This window comes from Lemur catta, chromosome 3 (genome assembly GCF_020740605.2).
Source record: "Lemur catta isolate mLemCat1 chromosome 3, mLemCat1.pri, whole genome shotgun sequence".
Taxonomy (NCBI): domain Eukaryota; kingdom Metazoa; phylum Chordata; class Mammalia; order Primates; family Lemuridae; genus Lemur; species Lemur catta.
Window position 1 is genome coordinate 52830504 of NC_059130.1, and position 25580 is coordinate 52856083.

Genomic DNA, 25580 nt, shown 5'->3' on the forward strand with positions numbered 1-25580 from the left:
AGGTCTGGCTCAGCTGAAGAGAAAGATAATACAGATTAAGGATTTTTAAGCAATGATGGAGAATAATAAATGTGTATTTTATAGTAAAGTTAAACTGCTTTACAAAGAGATCCTCAAAATTCAGCAGCTTAAAAAAGACAGAAGTTTATTTTTCACTCATGTAATAGTCAAAGGAGAATGCTCCAGGTCACTAAGGCACTTAGGTTCTTTTTATTTTGTTTTTCTGCCATTCCCTATGGTGTTTTCCTCATCTACATAGTTGAAGTTGGGTTGCAGGCAATTCCAGCTCTTGGGAAAGGCACAGACCTTGGAAGAGCACCTATATAAAATTTTGATGACCAGGCCTGAAGTGGCACACATCATTTCTGTTTTTGTTCTGTTGGCAAGAAATTAGTCACTAGAGAGGCTGTGAAATGTAGTATCTGGCCATGGGCCCAATTAAAACTCTGTTATTATAAAAAAAATGGAAGAAGAGATTTTGGTGAAAAATTAGTAGTCTCCACCACGGCATGGTTGTATGCTTTTCTCTAGCAATATATACAACTGCTTAAATATAGGGGAGAATAAAAAAGGACAATTAATGAATTCAGTAGTTTTCCCATATAACTAAAAAACCAGAAATCTTAATGGCAAAGGAGTGATTTGAAGTGATAGACCACCATAATATATAGTCTGAATAAGAAAATGAATATAATAGTAGCTATTAGCTAACATTTACTGTTCACTTAGTATGTGCCAGGTATTATTGTAAGTGCTCTAAGTATATTGACTTATTTAATATTCATAATAACCATTTGTGGTACGATTATTCTGTTTTACAGTTGAGGAAATAAAGGCACAGAGAGATTAAGTAACTTATCCAAAATGACACAGCAAATTGGTGGCAGAGCCAGGCTCCAAGCTGGCCAGAATTAATATGGTTCCAGAGCCTACACTCATGACCACAGGATTATACTGCCTCAATGATAGCAGCTATTATCTATTGAGCACTTACCCTATTCCAATAGTGTACTAATACTTCACATGCATTACTTTACCTAATCCCCACCAGAGGATTCTAAGGTAGGTATTACTTCTATTTTACATTTAAAGAGACTAAAGTTTAGTTATTTACAACTTACTCAAGGTCATGTAGTTTATAAGAAGAGAAACCAGGCTCAAACCCAGATCTCTGTGACTTTAAAGCCTCATTTAATATTTTTAAATTTCTAAAGTTTTTTTATTGAGGAAGAATTTATAAACAGTGAAATTCAGCTATTCAATGTGTTTTGACAAATGTATACACCTGTGTAACCAACAACCTAATCAAGATACAGAACATTTCTATTACTCCAGAAAGTTTTCTCCCTCTTTCAATTCTCTACCCTCCGGAGGCAATCACTGTTTTGGTTTCTATTATCATTGACTGGTTTTGTCTATTCTTGAAATTCATGTAGGAATTATTTTTATGTGTAACTTTTTTCATTATGTTTTTGAGATTTATCCATGTTACTGTGTAAAACAGTAGTTCTTTTTTTCCCCAGTATTTAGTTGTATAAATATATCAAGTTGTTTATTTATTCTTTTACTGATGGACATCTGAGTTGTTTCCAGTTTTTGGCTAAAAATGAAAAAAGGTACTATGAACATTAATGTGCAAGTCTTTTGGTAGACATGTATTTTAATTTCTCCTGGCTAAATACCTAGGAGTTGTATTGCTAGATCATATAGTAGATGTATAATATTAAAAGGAAATGTCAAACAATTTTGCAAAGTGATTCCAGATGCTCACTATCATTTGGTGTTGTTAGTCTTTTTAATATTAGCTGTTCTAGTAGGTATTTCATTGTGGTTTTAATTTTTATTTTCCTGATGACTGAAAATGTTGAACACTTTTAAATGTGCACATGACCATTTACATGTATTCTTCTGTGAAGTGTCTGTTCAAGTCTTTTACCTATTTTAAAATTAGGATGGTTGTCTTTTTATTATATTTATAGTGAACTCTTTATGAATCTTGGTTACAAATTGTCATATATATTTATAGCTCTCACTCTGTAGTTTGCGTTTTCATTTTCTTAATGGTGAGTTTTGATGAACTAAGTTTTGAATTTTGGTCAAATCCAGTTTATTAACTTTTTCTTTTATAGCTAGTGATTTTGGGGTTGTAAGAAATCTCTGCCTACCCCAGGGTCATGAAGTTATTCTCCTATTTTTCTTGTAGAAGCTTTATAGTTTTAGCTTTTACACGTAGGCCTATGATCCATCCTCACCTAATTTTTATATATAGTCATGTTCCGTTTAACAACAGGGACACATCTGAAAAATGCATCCTTAGGTGATTTTGTTGTGTTACTATCAAAAAGTGTACTTACACAAGCCTAGATGGTACCTACAACACACACAGGCTACATGGTATAGTCTATTGCTTCCAGGCTAAAAACCTTTACAGCATGGTACTGTGTTAAATACTGTAGGCACCTGTAAGACAATAGTAATTATTTGTGTATCCAAGTATTTCTAAACATAGAAAAGGTACAGTAAAAATATCGTATGATAATCATATGGGACCACCTTTGTATATGTGGTCTGTCATTGACGGAAATGTCACTATGTGGTGCATGACTATATAATATGAAGCAGGGATTGAAGTTCTTTTCTCCAACTATACCATCATTATTTATTAAAGACTTCCCTTTCAACATTGAATCACTTTGGTGCCTTGCTGAAAACCAGATAAATATATACTCAAATATTATATATGTAAATATATATTAAATTATATACAAAATACAAGTATATAATCTACTCTCTTCTGTTGACATATTTATGGATTCTCCTTTTGGTTCTGTTGATACTGTCACTTTATAATTCTCAGGTAGTATAAGTCCTCCAAGTTTGTTACTTTTCAAGATTATTTTGTCTACTCCAGATCCCTGACATTTCCAATTAAATTTTAGAATTGCCTTATTAATTTCTTTAAAAAAATACTTATTGGGATTCTATTTGGGTCTGCATTGAATCTACAGATTAACTTGGGAGAGAAATGACATCTTAACAATATTGAATCTTCCCATTCATAAACATGGTATATATCTAGTTAACCTTTCAATTTGTCTTGGCAATGTTTTATAGATTTTAGTGTACAGGCCTTCATGTCTTCCATTAAATTTATTCCTGAGTACTTTATGGTTTTTGATGCTGTGTAAATATTTATTTTTATTTTCTAATTGTTGCTAGAAATATATTTAAGTTTTACACATGGACCTATTTCCTGTGAGCTTGCTTGCTCACTTATTAGTTCTAATAGTTTGAAAATTCCTTAGGATTTTCTACATATGTAATCATGTCATCTGTGAATAAAGATTTATGTCTTCCTTTATAATCTGTTGGCCTTTTATTTTTTCTTTCCATGTTGTATGGTATAGTAATGCCAGTAAAATACTGAAGAGAAGTCATGAAAGCAGATATCTTTGCCTTGTCCCTGATCTTTGGGGAGAAAGCATTAAATTTTGAACCATTTAGTATGATGTTAGCTATAGATTTCTCATAAGTGTTCTTTATCAGGTTGAAGATGGTCCCTGTATTTCTAATTTGTTGAGTTTTTATCATAAGTGGGAGTTGAATTTTGTCAAAAGCTTTTTCTGCATCCATTGAGATGATTATAAGTTTTTCTTCTTTATTTTGTTTATTCTATGAGTTACATTAATCTATTTTTAAATATTTCACCAACTTCAACTTACTGGGATAAGACCTACTTGGTAATTACGTAACACTCTTTTTAGAAATCTCTGGATTTGACTTGATAATGTTTTGTCAGGAATTTCTGTGTCTATGTCAGGTGTTGACAATTTTTTTCTGTAAAAGGCCAAACAGTAAATATTTTAGGCTTTGTGTCCAAACAGTCTTTGTCACAACTATTTAGTTCTGCTGCTATAGTACAAAAATAGCCATAGACAATATATAAACAATTTTCAAAACAGGGACAGGCCACATTTGGCCTGAGGAATTTAGTATGCTAACCTCTGGACTATGTTCACAAGGGGATATCTTCTTTTCATATGATGTTCTTGTTAGGTTTTCATATCATGGTTATGTTGGCCCCATAAAATGAGTTATGAAGTTTTCCTTCCTCCCTTATTTTCTGTGTTTCTGTAAAATTGATATTATTTCTTCCTTGAATGTTTGCTAGTCTTTACCGGTAAAACTATCTGGACCTAAAGTATTCTTTATGGGAATGTTTAACAGCAAATACAATTTCTTTCACAGATAAAAGGATATTTAGATTTTTTAGTTCATCTGTGTTAGTTTTGGCAAGTTGTGTTGTTCAAGAAGTGTTCCATTTCATCTAAGTTGTCAAATTTAATGGCATAAAGGTGTTCTTAACATTCCCTAATCATACTTTTAAATGTCTGTATGATCTACAGTCATACCTCTCTTTCATTATAAATATTGGTAATTTGTATTCTCTTTCTCAGCTTGATAGAGGTTTATCAATTTTATTAATATTTTCAGTCAACCAACTTTTAGCTGTGTTAATTTTCTCTATTGTTTTCTGGATTAATGATTTCTGTTCTTACTTTCATTTTTCCCCCTTGTTTCTATTTACTGCAGATTTAATTTGCTCTTTATTTTTAGCTTCTTAAGGTAGAAACTAGGATCAGTGATTTTAAATCTTTTTCTTTATCAATATAACCATTTGAAGCCATAAATTTCCCTCTAATTACTCCTTTAGCTGCATCTCACAAATTTAACTGTTGTATCTTTATTACCAATCAATTAAAAATAATTTTTAAATTCCCTTTTTATATATTCTTTGACTCGTGAGTTATGTGGCAGGGTTGCTTAATATTTGAAGATTTTCTAGATATGTTATTAACTCTTACTTTAATTACATTGTGGTCAGAGAACATGTTGCAAGATGACTTCAGTCTTTTGAAATTCATTGTGACCTAAACTGTAGCCCAGCATATGGTCTATCAACATTATTGAAAAGAATGTATATTCTGTGGTTGTTGAGTATAGCAATCTTCAAATGTCAGTTAAGTCAAGTTGGTTGTTGGTATTCAAATCTTCTACATCCTTACTAACTTTTTTGGTCTCTGATTTTTTCAATTACTGGAAAATGGAGGTTAAATTCTCCCACTATGATTGTGGATTTTTCGATTTCTCTCTTTAGTTCTGTTAGTTTTTAGTTCATGTGTCTGAAGTCTGTTATTTGGTGTATACACATTTAGGAGTATGTCTTCCTATTGTCTGGGTCCTTTTACCATTATGAAACATCCTTCTTTATCTCTGGCAATACTCCTTTTTTTGATGTCTACCTTGTCAGATATTAATATGGCCCTGAAACTTTCTTATGCTTATGGTTTGCCTGATACATCTTTTTTCCATTCTTTTTACTATCAATCTATTGCTGTCTTTACATTTTAAGTGTGTCTCAGTGTTTCTAATTGGAATTCAGCCTTCTTTTGGATCATTGTTCCCTTATATAAGGCTTTTTCTCTGTCTGCTTTTAAGATATTCTATCTTTGGTTTTGAGAATTTTCACTACTATATGCCTAAGCAGGATTTTCTTTGTGTTTATCCTATTTAGGGTTTGCTGACCTTAGGAAATCTACAAGTTGTCATTTTTCACCAAATTGGGAGAATTTCAGCCATGACTCTAACCACTTTTTTCTTGTCCCATTTTCTCTTTCTTCTCCTCTTAATATTGTCCCACAGGTCTTGGATGCTCTTTTCATATTTATTCAATCATTTTCTTCTCTTTGTTTTTCAGATTGGATATTTTCTATTAATCTGTCTTCAAGTCAACTGATTGTTCCATCATCTCCAATCTGCCGTTAAGCCCACACTGGAAATTTCCTTTTCCTTTCCCTTTCCTTTTTCTTCCTCTATCCCTTTCCCTTTCCATTTTCTACCCCTTCCCCTTCCCCTTTACCCTTCTCTTCTCTTTCCTTCTTTCTTTTCTTTCCCTCTCTCCTCCCTCCCACCCTTCCTTCCTTTCTTTCTTTTTAAATTATGCCTCTTTATCCAGAAACACATACTGAGAATTTTAAAATTTGAGATACTGTACTTTTTGTTTCTAGAATTTACATTCGGTTGTTTTATAACAGTTTCTATTTGTCTGTTAAGATTCCTCCCCATCTGTTCCCTCATTATGTCTATCTTTTTCTTTAAGTCCTCAAATGGTTACAGTAGTTATATTACAGTCTTTGGTAATTCTAACACCTGGGTTAAGACACAAAATAAGCAAACTAAACAAAAATGGAAATAGGAAAGCAGGAGAAGTAAATGGTAAGCAAAAATAACAAGTTCAGTTTTAGATAAATTTAAAGTTTTCTTTTTAAAAAATATCTATAGGATATCCAAGGAACTATCTGGTCAACAACTAAAAATACAGGCAATATACTTAGTTCAACTTAGCCAATATACTTAGGTCAACAACTAAAAATAAAGGCATATACTTAGTTCAAATCTCAGCTTTTACACTTATAAAGCTACATGACCATGAGAAAATTATTTAATCTGAGTCTTTTTCTTCCATAAAAACATCATGATAAATAATAGATGCAACTATGTCAATCAAGTGGAATGAGGAAAAGATCAAACAAAATAATAAGTATGCAATATAAGGAAACAGCATTTTCTTAATGGGTAGGTAGTATAAAGCGTTGTTTTTTTTTTTTTTTTAAGGCCAGGGAAAGGATTTGAATATATGTATATGAATAGAAAGAGTCAAATGGATGAGGTTTAAGATATAAGAAAGAAGTGGGAGAAAGTTGGAGAGAAATGGGCTTTTTGAGATAGGAGGAAAGAAAAAATATGAATGCACACGGCTAGAGGTAAGTCTAGAAAGATGAAAGGTATTGAGGAAGAGTGTATCTGAAGATCTCCTATGTAGTATATGGCTAAGTTATTTCTTGAGTGTGGGAGATGGAGTAAAGAGTGGTTGAAAAGAATAATAAATGACTAATATACTTGCAATGAGGAAGGGAAAGGAAGCTAAAAGGAAGAGGTTAAAGTTTGCTAAGAATTGTTAAGAGTCCAACTCAGATTGGAAACTATAAATTTATAAAGATATCAAATGTATATAGTGACTTTACTCATTAATGCTCAGTTCTCCATGAATAAGAAGTGACAAGGCATGTGGTAGAAAGACAAGGGGCAAGGGAAGTAAGGCTGCCGGCTGGGAAGACTCAATCAGTAACTTAACTCTTAAGGTTAAGTCACTAGAAAATAGCAGTAAAAAGATAAGCTTTATTGTACTTCTTACAAATAATTACAAATTCTGAATTAGTATTGTTGAAATAGCATTATTGACATATTAATGGCTTTAATGTTTAACCGTCAGAAAAGATTAACTACATATTACTTTCTAAGAATACATTTATATTTCACAAATTCAGTATTTGTTATAAAGACATCAAATCTGAACTCTTAAGAGATTTTTAAATTTGAAGGCTTAAATCAGTCATCTTGATTGTGCTTGTGTTATTTCTATTCTACCATAGAGCTACGATGTATAAATGGAGTCACTAAACCAAAGTCCATCTCTTGATGCTTACAACAAATCAGTTTCTTTAGAACATATAACTTTTATCCTTGTGTTAAATAATTCTACCTGGTAAAACAGGAATGATAATAGTATCTACTTCATAGGGTTGTTATGAAGATTAAATGAGTTAATAAATATAAACTGTCTAGAATAGTCCCTGATAAATAGTAAACACTCAACAAAAGTCAGCCATCATTACCATAATTATAAACCTGTGGCAGAATGACTTCTAAATTACTATTACTAATTTAAAAAATTAAGTACCATTAGAAAAATAAGCAAATAAATGATAGTCTGGCAATTTAAATTATTCAGTGTACTTACTATGCATTTTAACAATGATTTTTACTTAGAAAACAAAGAAAAGTAGCAACTTTAAACCAAAATGCATTCAATAAAATGAATTAACTTTCTCTAAAAATAAAATTTTTAAAAGGGCTTTCTTTAAAAATATTGAAATATAAAATTTATTCAAAACCAATAAAATAATAGCTTCTATGAAGCATGAGCTACATATAGTAAGGAAATACAGCACAGTACCAAAAATTCCATTTTTTCCATCATATTAATATCTTCTTTTAATTACAAATTTTCTCCCTGGAATAATATAAAATAATAGATTAATACTTGCAATATTCTTATACTGATTTAGCATTAAAAATCCAATATAATAATCAGGAGAATAACTTAAAGCAAGAGTGGGAAATATTTAGTCAACTGAAAAATGTGAAACAGAAAAAGTCAATAATGGACCACATGGATATAAAAAGCAAATCTGGTTTGGGGAGGTGGGTGTAAGTGTGAGGTTAAACTAAAGTGGTTTTAAAATTCAGAAGAGGGAACATAAAAATAAGATATTTAGATATCAGTGTCATGGTTTGATTGAAGGCACATAAAACAAAGATGAATGGCTACATGAAAGTCAATGAAAAAGGGAGTGAAAAGAAGAAAAAAATGGAGAAAAGACAAAAGAGAAATGTTTGCATGTAAAAGCAGCCAACATAGAGCAGTAGAAAAATAGAGGGAAAGGCTCAGGAGATTTTTAAAAAATATGGGTCAGGATGCCTGGATTCCTTATTATCTCAGGATTCTAAATACTCCAACAGCTGTCCAGTGTTGGTGATTCCAGTGGACTGTATCTCTGTGAAAAACACAATTTTGCCTTTTTGTAATTCTATTTGAGCAAGTTGGAAGTTTAATTAGCTTTCCAGTGAACCAAATTTCTGCATTCAAGTCTTAACTATATTTAAGTGTTACTGTGGCTTCAAAGAAGCTATGGATTCTGAAGTCATGGGTTTTGATTGAATTGACTGTTTTTAAAAAACTGTTTGGATTTTAATTGTGATGCAGAAGTTATAGTAATAAACATTTGGTTTTGTACAGACATTATTTCCACTCTGGTGGATGAGCTCAATAAAGGTCATATACCCCTGTCCCCTCAAAAAAGGATCAAATATTCTTGTCATGCCTTTGTCCTTACTTGTGCTATGAATTTGAAAATATTATCTTGTCCATTGTTTAAGAGTCCTTGAGACAAATTGGCTGACAAGTTAAATGGTATTCAGACCCAACCACCTGGTTTTACTATTTTTTTTGAGGCAGAGTCTCACTCCATCACCCCGGCTAGGGTATAGTGGTGTCATCATAGCTTACTGAAACCTCAAACTCCTGGGCTCAAGTGATCCTCCTGCCTCAGCCTCCCAGAGTGCTAGGATTATAGGCGTGAGCCACCACACCTGGCCTGGTTTTACTCTTGACAGAAGTGAAACTCACACCATGCATCAGAAACAAATGTAATATTTGAGGACATCTTCGAATCAAACTTTTAAACTTCAGTCAATGACTATACCACAGAAAATGATTATTTAACAGTATAGATTAAATCTGAACATGGCAGATAAAGACAGTTATAAAAAATTCTACTAAAGTCAAATATGGCAGTGAAAGACTTAAGAGCATGATAACTAGGGCAAAAAACTCTGTGGTGCTCCTGCTTCCCTTGGTATCCTAAACTCTTGCTTATGTTCATTAATGGTTGATCTAGGGCTGCTCTGGAGCTTTTGCATGAGCAACCATGAAAAGAGACAAGTAACTGGGTAAATTCAGACACATCTCACCCCTAATCAGACAAATTACTTTATGACATATTGGGTTTCTTCATAACATTTCATTTAAAAAACAGTTTCTTTGGCTTAAAAGAGTTCAAAAATCCTGCTTTTAAATTGGAGACCAATACGATGTCATACTTAAATGGTGGGTGAAATATGCCAAGGACCAGAACTAGCCTGTAGATTGAGGCTCTACATTCCAATTTAACACATTGACTGTCACACTAGAAAAATTTTTTTTTTCCTTGGGGCCACGGTGTTTATTACAAAAATAGAATAAAAACTTTGAAAACAAAACGATCCTTTCTAATTTAATGAAAAATTTGTTATTTTTTTGTTGTTTTCTGTGTGTGAGCTATATGCAACTTGAAAAATAGTTCTCATGGCTCCCAAGGTAAAGAGATGTGTGAGTTACGTATGCTTCCCGAGACCTCAGGCTCAAAACTAGCATTAGTTAAATACAACTCACATGGTGGTTAATAATTTAATTGAGGCTCATGAGCTACAAGAATTTCATGTAAACTTAAAGTTATAACTACTTACTGTGGTGAATGCATTTAGAACCCTGTAGAATATCACTGGCAATAAACAAAACTATGAGTATAGAATGTAACTTTGACTTGATTTTAAGAATGCAGTTCTTTTAAGTTTAACAAATGGCTATAGTATTTTGGATATTTTAATTTGGCAGTGAATTTCCATAATAATTGAATATAGGTGAAATGACTTGGAATATTCAAATGCATCTATATATTCCAATGACCTATAGAGTAAGAAATCATTTTCAGTTGTGTAGTTAACTTTTAAGTCCAACCCTTGCTAACTGACTAAGCAATTGCAAGATCAAACTGCATAATTAGTACTAAAGAAAATACAAATATAATTATGCAAACAATACAGCATAGTGGTTAAGGGCAGGGACTCAGTTTCCTAATCTATATAAGGAAGATAAAAACAGTACCCACTACAATAAAAGAACTATAAGGTACTATTATTTGGTACTATTAGGTTAATAATAGTAACTTCCACAGGTAATATCACAGGGTTGTTATTATAAGGATTAAATGAATTAATTTATGTAAAACATTTAGAATAGTGCCTGGCATACAGTAAGGGCTATGTATTGTTAATATCCATTGCATTCTGTCACTGTATTTATCAAATTTATCCTGTATAAATTAGGTTCTATTTTTAACAAAAATAGACTGTTGCACACCTTTGACTGCAAGGGTCATTGGAATAGAGCAGAGGTTCTTAAATGGAGCAGTACTGTCATTTAGGGAATATTCTAGAAATTTGTGAGGGTATTTTTTGGTTGTCACTATGATAGAGGAGAAAGGGACATCCTGCTTCTGGCATACAATGGGAAGGGACAAACGATGCCAGATGTCCTATATTTTGCAGGGTTGTTCCACGTATATAGGTGGCAATTCTACTAGACGTTGTTAATCTACTTATGCTTTCCCACTAAGATAACTATTAATATTTCATACACCTTTCCTGTTCTTAAACCTCCCATACTTTACCCTGCTTTAGCTAATAACCTTGCTTTTTATTTCACTAAGAAAATAAAAGCAGTCAATAAAGAAATTCCTCTCCTACCAACAAATTTTCCACCCACATATTCTGCCTTCCTTCTTACAGTGAATGAACTGCCCTGTCTTTTCTTGGACACCAACTTCTCTACTTCTCTCCTGGATCCTATCTCTCTAAGCCTACCTTAAGAATTTTACTCTTCCTACTCTCTGTCCTGAATTATCAGTTTCCTTGTCTACTCAATCATTCCTATCAACAGCTGTTTTTTTAATCTCTTATCCTAAAAACAAAACAAAAAACTAACCCTTGACATCACATCCCCCTCATTTCTCTGCTTTACTCTTTATCAATAGTTGTCTAATTCTTGGTGTTTCTATTTCCTGTCTTCCTATTCTTTGCTAAACCTACTCTGTATCAGGCTTTCATTCCCACTATTACTCATTCTAATGAAGGTCATCAATAGCTTCAACATTACCAGATATGATAGTCAATTGTCATTCCTCACTTTGTTTAGCAACATTTGGCACACTTGATCTCATCTTTCTTCTTCAAACACATTGTGAAATATTACATTCTCCTGACTGTTCTCCTATCTCACTAATTACTTCTCATTACCTTTATGAGATCTTTAACTTCTTGAATGCTAAAAATAAAATGCTAAAAGTAAAATTTTGGCCAGGAAAGCCTGATAAAATCTATAGTTGTGTTTAAAACTACAGTTGTATTTACTATATATCACTTATTCAGCCATTTAATTCATTCAATAAATACTTACTCAGCATCCACTACATATCAGGCACTGAAAGTATAGAAATAAAAGTGACCAATACCCTGTCTGCATGGAGCTTACATTTTAGTGGGGGAGATAATTTATAAACAAGTAAATAGATATATACTCTAATGCCAGGCAGAAATAAGTGTTATGAATAAAAGCTGACTCAACAATTTTTCTTTGTCTTAGATCCATTTTACAAAACTTTTTTAGTCTGAGCACGGTGGTTCGTGGTGGCTCACACCTGGAATCCTAGCACTTTGGGAGGCCGAGGTGGGAGGATCGATTGAGCCCAAGAGTTAGAGACCAGCCTGAACAATAGTGAGACCTTGTCTCTACAAAAAATAAAAAAATTAGCGGGGCATGTTGGTGCACACCTGTAGTCCCAGCTACTTGAGAGGCTGAGACAGGAGGATCACTTGAGCCCAGGCATTGGAGGCTGCAGTGAACTATGATAATGCCACTGCATTCTAGCCCAGGCAACAAAGTGAGACCCTGTCTCAAACAAAATAAAATAGAATAAAAATCTATAAAACCTGAAGACAAAGAGGCTCCTAAATTTGTTTATAAGAAGATTTTTTTTGTGTGGCTTTCAAGGAAACAGTTCAGTGCATTTAATATTCAAGAGCTCAATATAGTAAGTTACAGAGTAGGAAGGGTAGTAAGGATGTAGAAACAATGGACATGAATAGAGTGGGTATGAATTTAAGATGTCTGGAAGGAAGAAAATAAAGAAGCCAAAAGATGTGGGTTAAATGAGGAAGCAGAGTAGCAAAATAGGCAACAGTATTAAAGACTTCAAAGTACATGTTCAAGGGATTGTGCCTAAGTAAGAAGAGGGATACATCTTTATCTTGAAGAAAAAAGGAAGAAAAGAAGGGAAGATGAACATAAAGAAATATTTTAGGGTAAAAAGTTATAAGGATGAGGGAAGCTGGCCTTATTCATGCTTTTAAATAATGGCTAATCAGTAAATCAACTTTTCAAAGGTCAATGATATACAACAATAACTTATTCTGATACACAAAGCCCAAGCGAACATTAAATTATGGACAAAGTTATGAAAACATTCACTTTAGAATCTACTTTCTCTTGATTCCTCTTATTGCATATTTCTTCTTCCTATTTTTCATTACACTTCCAGCTCCCTCTCCTTCTTCCTCTCCCCCTATTATTTCACATATTATCTAGAAAAGTATATATTTTTAGTATTAGTTATACTTAATGTGTAAAATTTAAAATCTTCCTTTTTCAAATACTAATTTTTTTTCTTAGAAACTTTTAAGTTACTTTTCTGTGAATTTTAGGTCCTTTTAAAAAAAGATTTTTGGTTTTCCCAATTAACAGGTGTCTACCACTAAAGAGGAGTACATTTTTTCTATTCCTTTACAATACTTACATTATATGGCTGTTATTGACCTAAAACGAACACATACAAACAGGATTTTCATGACATGGCATGATTCATTTAAATATATGAATTTCCCACCAAATAATAAAACAATATTCTTTGGAGACAAACTATTACAACTTCTAAGTATGAAACACATACCTGAGTTAAACCAGCACCGGTTTGCACAGAAGACTTTTTTAATAGTCTTACTTCTTTGTTTATGTATCTTAGCATTCCACTAAGAGTACTAAAGTCATTACTTTCAGAACTATCATCTTCTAGGTTATATTTGAGAGGTTTAAATGAGTCTGACTGCGTATAAGTCAGATCCTTATTACTTTCTTCTAATCCTGAAGGCTGTTCTAATTGCATTTTCTTTAAGTCCTGTAGTAATTCTTCAGAAAGATCTTCATCACCACGAGTTTTGAAACTAAGGTCACTGGCACTAATAGAGCGACGTAGTTTTCTACACTTGAAAAAAGATGTGTAAAAATGTTGAGCAAACTTTGGATCTTGAATATCAGGCATAATTTCTGTTGGAGATGTAAATGAAGCTGGTAGACACTTGATGTCTTCTGCCCTTTCATGTCCAGAAATTTTGGCTTGTAATCTGGTTAATTCTGATTCCTGTGGAAAAATTGGTACATATTATAGTAGGTGCTTAATATATTTTTGTTAAATAAATGAACTACATAGAAAATCACAGATTCTTAGAGGTTATTTAAGTCAACCTTTGTCCCAGTATAGGAATTCTTTTTACAATTCCTGAGACTTTTCCAAGCTTTATTTAAATCCTTTACTATTTAAGATAGCTTCGCTTTGGAACAACACATATGTTCATTTGAAATATGATTAGAGTAGTCTAAGGAATTCCATGAAAACTAGATTTTCCTTACAGAATTTTTTTAGTGTTAATTACAATATCAATTTCTATTCAAGATTGAAATCTTACTTCTAAAAACTTCTCTGCAAAAGTATAGAGGTACACTATCTTTTGTTAATCTGATACATACAGACACAAAAAGACTTCCTTCAGAATTCCTAACTGGAAATAAATGTATATTAGCTATTCTGCTTTATATATCCTTATTATAAGAAAGCTTTATTATACTAGAAATTTTTCAAAGAGAAAACTCTAATAAGGTGATTAATAATATTTAATAAATCAATCTTCCTTATTTAAATAAATTTTTCATTTCTATTATTTTTCTGTATCTTTCATTTGGGTTTTCTGACTCAACTTTGGGATCCTAGGAATAAGAATGCATACACTGAAAAACCAAAAGAATGAAAAGATGACATTTTAGTTTTAAAAGCTAAATAATATAAGCATAGTAGTCTCCTATTGAAATATATTTTTGTTTTCTTAAAGGTATTCCTAAGATACATATTTCTAAATCAGTCACTTTTAATCTGATAGTTTCTGTTCTTAAGTTTGGTGTCTAAAAATACTGTATTTATAACTAAAACTGCCATAACCACAGTGTGCATTACAAAATGGAAGTTTAACATGCATATTTCAATTCTTTCATATCTTCATATTACTTTATCTAGATAAACTTAATTTATATTATTTATAAGTGGCTAGAGTGCTAATTTTTTGTAGTAAATCCTTACATTCACATTCTTATAATCATGATTAATAAAGTAGTTATAGAGTTGACATAGAATAGGGTTATGCACAGCTGGAGTTATTTTTTTTCCCCTCTTATGCATTATCTAGCCATAATTGAGATGTGTTATTTCAGGTAAGTATTATAAGATTCCATTTAACTTACAGTTTACACATAACTTTTATAATGTAGTATACTGAATACATTAAACATAATTCAATATTTTCTTAAGACTCAAAGAAGATCATTGTGTGACTCTATATTATTACATAATGATGCCTTCAGGGCTCTTAGAAAATGGTCTTTGCCCTTGCTCCAGTTGCCCTAAAATATTAGGGTACTAGTTAGGGTACTAGAGAAAGTGAACTTTGCCTCAAACACTGTTCTTTCTCCTCCTCACTTTTGATTTTGTTCTCTTTCATTTACTGATGCTGTCAATGGAATTGCTTTCTATTATTTTTAACGACTTCTAATTATTTGAGTTATGCCTGCTTCAGCTCTTCTATTAGCCTCTCTTCATTTCTCTCTCTTGTCCTCCCGAGCTCCTCTTCAGTCTAGACTTTAGTGCCAGTTGAAACTGACTTTGAGAGCTCCTGTCAAACAACGCAGAAATTCTATTTTCTGACTGGTATATTGGCTATTCCCAGTACATGTTCTAAGATCTCTATATCTATGGTTCATTTAAGAACTGCTGTTACTTAGCCAGTATTTTGGCAATTTCCTAAGTAGTTGAACTTAAAATCTTCTGAATAACTGATACGTGCAATCTAATTGTATTTGTCTCATTGGTAGTATCTAGCAAGTGAGCAGCAGAGATAACTACTATGACAAGGAATACAATGCAGCATCTTAATTTTTTAGGGTCAATTTTTCACAATGAAGCTTTGTAATTTTGTATAAATGTTGTAAACCTCCAGAACACTAGGAATATTAATGTTTTGGTAAAAGCATTAAGGAGTGTTCAACCTAAATATTAAAATTTTAGACTATGTCTATTCAGCTTTTCTCTAGTACTGTGAATATCAAAGGAATTTAAGTGCTCAGCTTACTAACTAGAAATATTCCTAAGGTACTATTTGGTCGAGTTTTCTCCTTTTCAATACCTTCCATTTTGCTATAAAATCACTTACTGCTTCATAACTATCTGTTCTTTTTTAAGGGCTTCACTGATAAATTTACCCTGTATATTGGCAATTTTTAACCAATGTTAACTTTTTAATCTCTATGCATCGATGCTAATATTAATTTCAAATTGTAGATAAAAATGCCATGATCAATAGAGGTGAATAAGTAGCAATAGGCTATGTTAAAAACGATGTTCATATTAAAATGCAGAAAAAAATTCTGAATATAATCTTGTATTTTCTACTTAATGATTTTTAAAGGAACTTTACTGATTTTGAGAAATGCTTCTACTTTTTAGGTGCATCAAGCATAAAACTCTCTAGAGCAAATGTTATGATTAGATGAGTTTATATTTGAACATTTATAAATTATTTCTTCTGTGGTAATATGATGTACATCATATCAATAATTTCCCAAATTCATTTTATTTATATAAATAAAATGCTTTTAATTCAAACAGTTTCAAAAATTGGTCATACAGTCCTCTACATACTACAAGGTCAGGAAAAATAAGTCATAAATTTACTTTTTCATAGGTAAGCTTTCTTACTTTTATATGTTTACTTACTTTAATAAGTAATGCTTCATTTGTAGCTTCAATTACTTCATTCCTGTCTTGGACTTGTTGATGCAAACTGCTTACAGTGTCCTGAGCTTCTTCTAATTCCAGTTTTGCCTTCTCTAATTGTTCATTTAGTTGCTGAACAGAAGTCTTTTGAGAGTCAGCAGAGATCTTCCACTTTGCATGGTTCTCTTGATGTGAAATCATCTATATAGTCCCAAAAGTTGAAAAGGAAAAAAAGAAAAATGGAAAATAGATTGGAATTGGTATCAACAACATTCTAATAATTTCCATTTCCACTTATTTTTCTTTAAAGAATATACATTCTGTTTATAGCTACAAACATTTGATTTCTCTACAAATAAAATACTAAAGGGAAAAAGGGAGAAAAATAACATATAATCTTAAATTTATATAAGAACAGTTAACCAAATGCAATGGACTCTCCTTAGATCCTAATTTGAACAAATAGTTTATAAAGACATTTTTGAGGCAATTGGAGAAAAGCTGAACAACTAGATATTTGATATATTAAGGAATCACTGTCAATTTTTAGATGTAATAATGGTATATGGTTATGTTTTTTAAAATTAGCCCTATCTTTTAGAGATGCTTATTGAAATGTTTTACAGAATAAATAATGGTGTCTGGAATTTGCTCCAAAATAACATATGGATGTGGGGGGAAGAGTAGGAAAGGAAATAAGTGAGGTTGAAGATATATTGACCACATTTTCTGGTATGCCTAGGACTATCTGAGTTTTTGCCTGGTTTCCTGATATAATTCCTAATAGCATTCTTTTTCATTCTCAAAAGGATTCCCTTCTAGATAAAAGAAAATGGTGAATGTATTTATGGATGAAATAAAATTGGCCACGAGTTGATAATTATTAAACATCAAAAATAAATCTAGGAGGATTTATACTATTATACTATTCTATTTTTAAATATATTTAAGATTTTCCATAATAAAAGGTTATTGTGAAAATAACCTTTCTATAGCCAATCTCATTCTCTCGAAAAAATCAGGAGTTTTGCATTAAGTGAATTTTCTGACAATTCCAAAACCTGTGTTTTAAAAAAATACCATTAAAAACAACTGATTCCTTTTTCTAACTCTCTATTACTTTAATACCATATCCTCTCATTTTTAAATTCAAACAACATATACACTTTAAAAATAGATCTTTATCAACTGCCAATAAGGAAAAAAACTTACATATTTCTGTATCATATATAAATATATTAATACCAAATATTAAATAGAAATATTAAATATGAAACAGTGTTGGTGGCATGTGCCTGTAGACCTACTCAGGAGGCTAAGGTGAGAGCATCACTTGAGCTTAGAAGTTCAAGGCCAGCCTGAGTACATAGTGAGATCTCGCTATTTTAAGGAAAAAAAAAACAGTACTAGAACCAATCTTTACACTTAATTTTATGTACTGTTTATAATTTCAAGTGACTCATAAAACTAAAAAAGTAAAACATGAGATAATTGCAGATAAAAACTGAACAGAGGCCCTACAATACAAGTGTAATAAGTAGTTAAGACAAACACTTGAGATGACCTAATTATTGATGGTCACTAAGTTGAACTGCTTATTCAGGAGGCTGAGGCAGGATTGCTTGAGCCTAGGGGTTCCAGGCTGCAATGAGTTATGATCGTGCCACTGCACTTCAGCCTGGGCGACAAAGCAAGACACTGTCTTTAAAAAAAAAAAAGGGAAGAAAGAAAGAAAAAGAAAAAAATGTTGAGCTGCTAATATCAATTATGTAATTATGCTGAGGCCAACAGTCTTCCCATTTGTCTCCGAAGACCAAGAGTTGTAAATTCTTGGCCTGAGGATTGGATTTAGCTTGCTAATGTGTTTTGTTTGGCAAGCACAATGTGTTCAAAGAGATCTGAATCTAAATGCATTTAAGCAAGACACAGTCACCACAAGCCCCATCAATCCCTCACAAAAATGTTACCAAATTCCCTTGAATGGAATTTAACTTAAATGTATTTGCAACCCTTGCCATATTAGAAAAATGCTTTATTAGCATTAAACTTAATAAATAATTTATTTAGATCATATACAAAGATTTTGGGTAATATCTTCAAATGTTTTTACAAAGATGAAAAAATGCTATTCTAATTGATAGGACTGCCCATTTCTATGAAGGCTCAGGACATACCAATAGATAAAAAGGTTCTAGTATTGCCTCTCTGTCTAACCTACTGAATACTGGAAAATGCAAAGAATATAGATTCATATCACATGAAACTGTTTATATCAGTTATTAAGTATCTTAAGTTAGTTTTTTGCAAGTGCTATTTTATAATCTACATATCAAATCATTTAATCCTCACCACAGTTCTATGAAATAGAAACCATTATTCTATGTTATTAATTAATTAATTAATTAGAGACAGGGTCTTGCTCTGTTGTCCAGGCTGGAATGTAGTGGTACGATCATAGCTCACTGTAGCTTGAATTCCTGGGCTCAAACAATCCTTCCATCTCAGCCTCTTGAGTAGCTAGGACTATAAGCATGTGCCACCATACACAGCTAATCTTTAAAATTTTTTGTAGAGATAGCGGTTTCATTATGTGGCTCAGGCTGGCCTCAAACTTCTGGCCTTAAGCAATCCTCCTGCCTCAGTCTCCCAAAGTGCTGGAATACAGGCATGGGTCACTGTGCTCAGCCTATATCCATTTTAGATAGAGAGGTTAAGTAACTTACCCAAGGTCATACAAGTGCTCAGTGGTGAGCTGGGTTTTGGAACCAGGCTGCCTGGCTCAGGAATTCAAGCTCTTGACCTCACACACAGTATATCAGCTTGCTGGATATGAAGTGAAAGTTGTATGTTTAGGCTACCAGAAATGAAGACCACGATATGTCATTATATAATGAATATTTAAGAGCTAGACTCATATTTTTGTCCAGTTAGGTCAACCATTTTGGCAGGCACTTCCAGAACAAATCACATTTTTCTTTACCTCCATATGATAAGCTTCCTTAAGAGAGTCTACTTCTGCTGACAATTTCTTGATTTCTGCTTGCATTCTTGCTTCTAAATGAGCTTCACGTACTTGAGAAGCCCCCAATTCTTCAGCTAAATGGTTTCCACGAGCTTCCTTAAAAATGATATATTAAGTAAACAATATAAAACTTCTTTATTTGGTTATTAAAGCTAAACCAATCTAGTACATTAAGTAGTTTAATTTTTTATATTATATAAACACACACATACTAAGTTAACTTATTAAATGGTATACTTTAAAATCTAAACATTTAAGAGACTAGTAATGGGAGAGTATTAGTATATTGTTTGCTATCATAATAAAACAGATGTTACTAACCAATGCTTTCTGTAAAACCACAGGATGCTGAACTTTGGCAGGCAACAGTCTACTCTTAGGTATGCCCGTGCATTTTTTGCTCACCAGATATAGTTTGCTTATCAAGAGTCAGTTGAGTTTTTAGCCAAATCTACTTATGCTAGTTGTGCTTGTGATTTTAATTATGTAATTTTATTATGTATTATGAACACTGATGAAATATGCATGCAAAAGAAAAGGTTTTATGTAAAAACAAAGTTGTATGTTTTGAAATAGCTCAATAAGTGAGTCACAAACATTTGCTACCCAACTAGAAGCAGTCAAAATAGTTATAAAATATTGTGTAGGAGGCCCCATGAAAAATATAACAGATGTTATACTCTTGGATACAAATGTCTTTTAAGTCTTTCTCTACTTTAGTTTTGTTTGTTTGGTTTTTTGAGGCAGGGTCTTGCTCTGTCACCCAGCTAACATAATGTGATATGATCATAGCTTGCTGCAGCCTTGAATTCCTGGGCTTAAGCAATCCTCCTGCCTCAGCCTCCCAAGTAGCTGTGAGTACAGGCACAAGCCAGCATGCCCAGCTAATTTTTTAATTTTTTTGTAGAGATGGGGTCTTGCTATGTTACATGGGCTGGTCTCGAACTCCTGGCCTCAAGTGATCCTTCCTCCTCAGCCTCCCAAAGTGCTGGGATTACAGGTATGAGCCACTGTGCCTGGCTTTCCTCCACTTTTAAGAAACCAAATTTGGAAAGTGTAAATGATGGAATATAAGTATGGTTTATGCAAGAAATACTAGGTAGAATTCTAATCAAATGCCTCATACAAAAAGAACCAAGGTTTGGCCCTAAATAAAAAGATAAACATATGAATGTATATTTAATTTTGGGTTAAAATATAATATTCAAAAAACTACCAATTTAAATAATTCCCCACTTTAACTTACTTTTTGGATTAAGTGAGCTTTGTTTATCAACTATAACCAATTGTACTTAATTTAGATATGAGATAAAGACGGAAATGAGATAAAAGTAGATTGCTTCCCTTTTCCTAGTAGAACCCCAAACATATACCACTAATAAAAATTCCCCATGTATTCTTTATTAGTCTAAGTATCCAGAAATATGAATAACAACATAGTTAGGTTTAACCAAAATTAAAGATAAAAATATTTTAACTCAACTTCTATGTTGAATTAGTTAACCATATGGAAAGCAGAAAAATTATAAGAATGTTTTTTGGAACATCAATAAACACATTTTTCTCAAAGTCTAAGTAATTACCCAAGGTCAAACAAGTGCTCATTGGTAAGCTAGGTTTTGGAACCAGGCTGCCTGGCTGAGGAATTCAAGTTCTTAACCCCCTACACAGTATATCAGCATATTAGCTTGATGTGTTAATTTTCTTCTCCTTTTTTTAGAGACAAGGCCTCACTCTATCACACAAGCTGGAGTGCAGTGCAATGATAATAGATAACTATAACCTTGAATTCCTGGGCTCAACTGATCCTCCTGCTTCAGCCTCCCCAAGTACTGGGATTACAGGTGTGAGTCACCATGCCTAGCCCTCCAATCTAAATATTTTAAGCCAAGTTGTTAAACTACAACCAAATACTGAGGAAATAAAATTTATATTAGTACTTTTGCTTTTTAAAAGCAACTTACCTCACCCAAGGGGTCTGAAGAGTGGCTACAAATATAAAAACATTTACTCAAATAAGATTTATTAGCTTCATATTTCTTAAAGTGAGAGCTCGAAGTCAGTTAAAAGTCTGAAAGTGCATTATAATTCAGTTTACTGAGAATTAATTAGTTTGGCCAAAATCCAGTTCTGAAGGACTTCCTAGTTACATTACAAAGTTATCTAAATATAACACAGGTAATTTTTTTCTTTTTATAATTGTGGTAAAATATACATAAAATTTACCATTTTAACCATATTTAAGTGGTATTACATACATTTACATTTTCGTGCAACAGTTTATTTTTGCAAGAACTATATTCTATTGTTGAAAAAAGTGAACCCTAAAATTTTTTAGATTTTCAGTAACATAAAATTATTTAGAATTATGATTACTTTCTCTTTAGAGAGTTGCTTTATATCCTCCAGTTCACTAGAGAGCCTTTCTATTTCTCTCTGGGCTTGGACTTGTTGACGATGAGCCTCCAGCAATTCTGTATGAGAATTCTGCATCTGCTCCCGAGTTAGCCTCAATTCCTGCCCCAAATCTATGGCCTCCTTGTACTGAGTGGCAATGTACTGTTCCTGCTCTTTCACAACCTGAAAAGCACAAGATATTTGTAGGCTGCAAAATGAAACATATACAGGAAACCTATTTCTTACTGATTTCTCTCTTAATAAGTGAATTTCCCCCTCCCAACTAAACCCCTGTGAAATTTAACATACAATGATTATTACTCATTGTGAAACTAATATTCAGAAAAAAAAATTTTTAATGACAAAAATGCTGTAATAAATCTGGCACTCTTACTGATACATTTTATACTATTTTAATAAATACAAACTATAATCCTTTATCATTATGAATATAACATTTATGACAGAATATATAATAATATAAAGAGAAAAGAGAAGTTAACATTTGATCATCCATGTCAAAGATAGAAAATATATTTGTATGGATAATCAAAACCCACCCTTAATCCACAGAGCTGGGTTAAAGTCAGGACCTTATCCTCTGCAAAAGTAAAACCTTGTTAGTGGGGCTGCTACTCCTTCTAAAATGTTTTCACATTACTCAGTTAAATTCCTAGTAAAGTATTGCTTCTCAGAGAAAAAAAAAAATCAGTGAAAATCAGCTGGGTGAGTTAGGTTAGATGGTAGGTAATGACACTTCAGGGAAGAAAAAGAAAAGAAACTAGTACAAATCACTAGGGCCCTGATGTCTGGAATGGAGGCCCAAGGTGCAGCTATGTGGTAAGTCAATATAAATCCCATGTAAATATTTTCAGTCGGTCTTTGTTAGAGAACTTGAAATGACTGGGCCAGAAATTATTTTTTTTCTCCACTGGGACACAAACATGGTCTCAGAGATCATACTTGATTTAAGTACATAATTCAATAAATAGATATTCATGCTTACTATGTGATATGTACTGTTCTAGGTGCTGAGGATACAGGAGCGAACAAAGAAAGATATCCTTTGTGGTACCCTTATGTGGTTCATATTTTACAGGGTGAGAGACAGATAATCAGTTAATCAAACACAATCAAGAGGTATGTCTGAAGTTTTAAAGTACTTAAAAACAAGAAAAAGTTATGTCCATGAGAGCTCATAGAAGTAAATTCACTTTTTAAAAAGGCAAGTGGGTGGAATGGGTTCATCAGTCAACACATATGCAAACTGATGATATGAAATCATCAAACTTCATGTGACAATTCAATGTACTTGGCCTCAATTATGTACAATTATCATTCGTTTATCTATTCTCTGGATGGAGTTCTTCAAGGTCAAAAGACTGGATCTTATTAATATCTATACCTTCAATTCTATTACATAGTAGGTTGTCAATAAGTAATTGTTGACCAAATGAGCACATATTGTGGATTTACTACATGAGAGATACCATGCCAAGACCTGTAGGGGATGCAAAGATATTTAAATAAGACATTGTCCTTACCTATACCTAGATCATCAGAGAAAAACACTTTAAAAGGTCAAAGAAGCTAATAGGTACCTGGCCTAAATAAGCAGCCTAAAAATACTCTTGGCACAGTTCCTGTTTATTAAAACCAACTGTTTTAAAACATAAAGATTCATTTCACTCATCAGAAGACTACTACTTGTTCCTTAGGTGAAAAATAATTTGCTTACACTCTCCATTTCTTTCATCCTTTGTTGTGTTCTTTCAGTTTCTTTTTTCAGTTGACTTATCTCCTGTTCATTTTGTAGGATTATAAACTCTTTTTCTCGAATCTGTTCTTTGGCATTTTGCAATTTTTCATTCAAACTTTCTATCTGAATTTTAAACAGATAAACAATATTAATGTAACTAAGGAAAAATAATTTAATAACAACCATGTTCCAAGTAAGTTAAGCTTTAAATGCTCTTATCTAAAATATCTAAAGCAAAATATAAAAATGTGTTTTTCTTAAGGCAACCATAACTTGGAAATACACATAAGAATTCTTGTGCTTGGATGTCACCAAGATGGCAGAATAGGAGGTAACCCACACGTATCTCTTGAAAAAGAATAATAACCCTGGACCCATCCACAGTCACAAGTCTCTTTGCAGGAACCTCAGGATTCAGGAAGGAGTCTGTGAAATCCTGGTAGAGCCCAAGACCTAGGAAGGTCATTTTGAGAGTGCAGATTGATACCTAGGTAGCCGATTGGCCAAGTTTGCTCCTGGATTTAAGATGGAAATAGCCCAGTCCCCCAATGGGCTTGGCTACAGCCCTATTTGGCCTTGAGCCTGCAAGCAAAACCATCTGCAAATGGGTCCATGAGGAATCACCCACACTAGTGCCTTGACAGAAAGGCTTGTCTGCTCGCTGACATTGGTCTCAGCAGTGAACCTGAAAGTTTCCAGGTAACTTTGCTCCAATCCCCTCCTCAGATGAGGCTCCAGCTCAGAGCTGCTCATACCAGGACCCAGAGGGAAACTGGACCATATCTCACAGTCTTGCAGTCTGAACCTCCCTGACAGGCTTGCCAACTTCTATCCCACAGCAGATCCTGAGAAGACAGCCTCTGCTCTGGGCCTACCCACTGCAAACAGGAAACTATCCAGTCTGTGCAGGGACTTGCTGGGAGACACACACCCCTCTGAGCCAACAAGACAGTAGATCCCACAGGGTCCCAGTCTCAGCTCTGGCCCCTACTATTATTGAATATAAGCAGGGAGTTATCCTGTCTGTGCTGAGATCTATTAGAAAAAGTATGCCTGTCTGAGCCAACAAGATGGCTCTCCAGCCTCTGTCCCACAGCAGATCCTGAAGGGGTCCAGTCTCAGCTTCAGATCCTCTTGCTGCAGTTGGGAACCTATCCCATTGGAGCTGAGACCTGCTGGGAGATGAGTACCTGATGAGCTGTCCAGCCTCCATCCTACAGCAGACGCTGAGGGGACCCAATCTCAGCTCTGGTACCTCCTGTTGCAGTCAGGGAACTGTCCTAACTATGTAGGAACTTGCTAGGTGATAGGCATCGCTATGAACAGAACTAGGCTCTCCAGCCTCCATCTAACAGCAGATGCTGAGGAGGCCCAGTCTCAGCTCTGGTCCCTCGTGTTGCAGTCAGGGAACTGTCCTAACTATGTAGGAACTTGCTAGGCAACAAGCATCCCTATGAACCAGAACTAGGCTCTCCAGCCTCTATCCCATAGGAGATCCCAAGGGGAGCTGGCTAAACTCAAGCCCCTATTATTGCAGTTGGGGACCCATCTCACCTGTGAAGAGATCTGCTGGGAGGCATGCCTGACTAGACCACCAGGACAGCCTTCCACACTTGGGTACCAGGCCAGCATTCTCACACAGCCCTAGTACTCTCCTTGAGTGTTCCCCAGATCCATCTGGGCCAGAAAGCCCTGCCAACCTTGGAGCCTCGCAAGACTCACAGCAAGCCTGGGCAATGTATCCCGCTAA

General features: G+C 33.5%; 1 protein-coding gene across 1 annotated transcript in view; it reads right to left on the bottom strand.

Annotated features, from left to right (window-relative positions):
- Positions 1-7980: 7980 nt before the first annotated feature.
- The window catches only part of CCDC18 (coiled-coil domain containing 18), a 94866-nt gene continuing 77266 nt past the window's right edge, over positions 7981-25580 (bottom strand). Inside the window, exons 23-28 of the mRNA XM_045547516.1 lie at positions 23810-23953; positions 22051-22254; positions 19633-19770; positions 16653-16853; positions 13506-13973; positions 7981-8134 (exon numbers count right to left, since the gene is read on the bottom strand). Of these exons, the coding sequence (XP_045403472.1) occupies positions 8120-8134; positions 13506-13973; positions 16653-16853; positions 19633-19770; positions 22051-22254; positions 23810-23953 (1170 nt within the window). The 3' untranslated portion in view covers positions 7981-8119. The remainder of the gene's footprint in view (positions 8135-13505; positions 13974-16652; positions 16854-19632; positions 19771-22050; positions 22255-23809; positions 23954-25580) is intronic.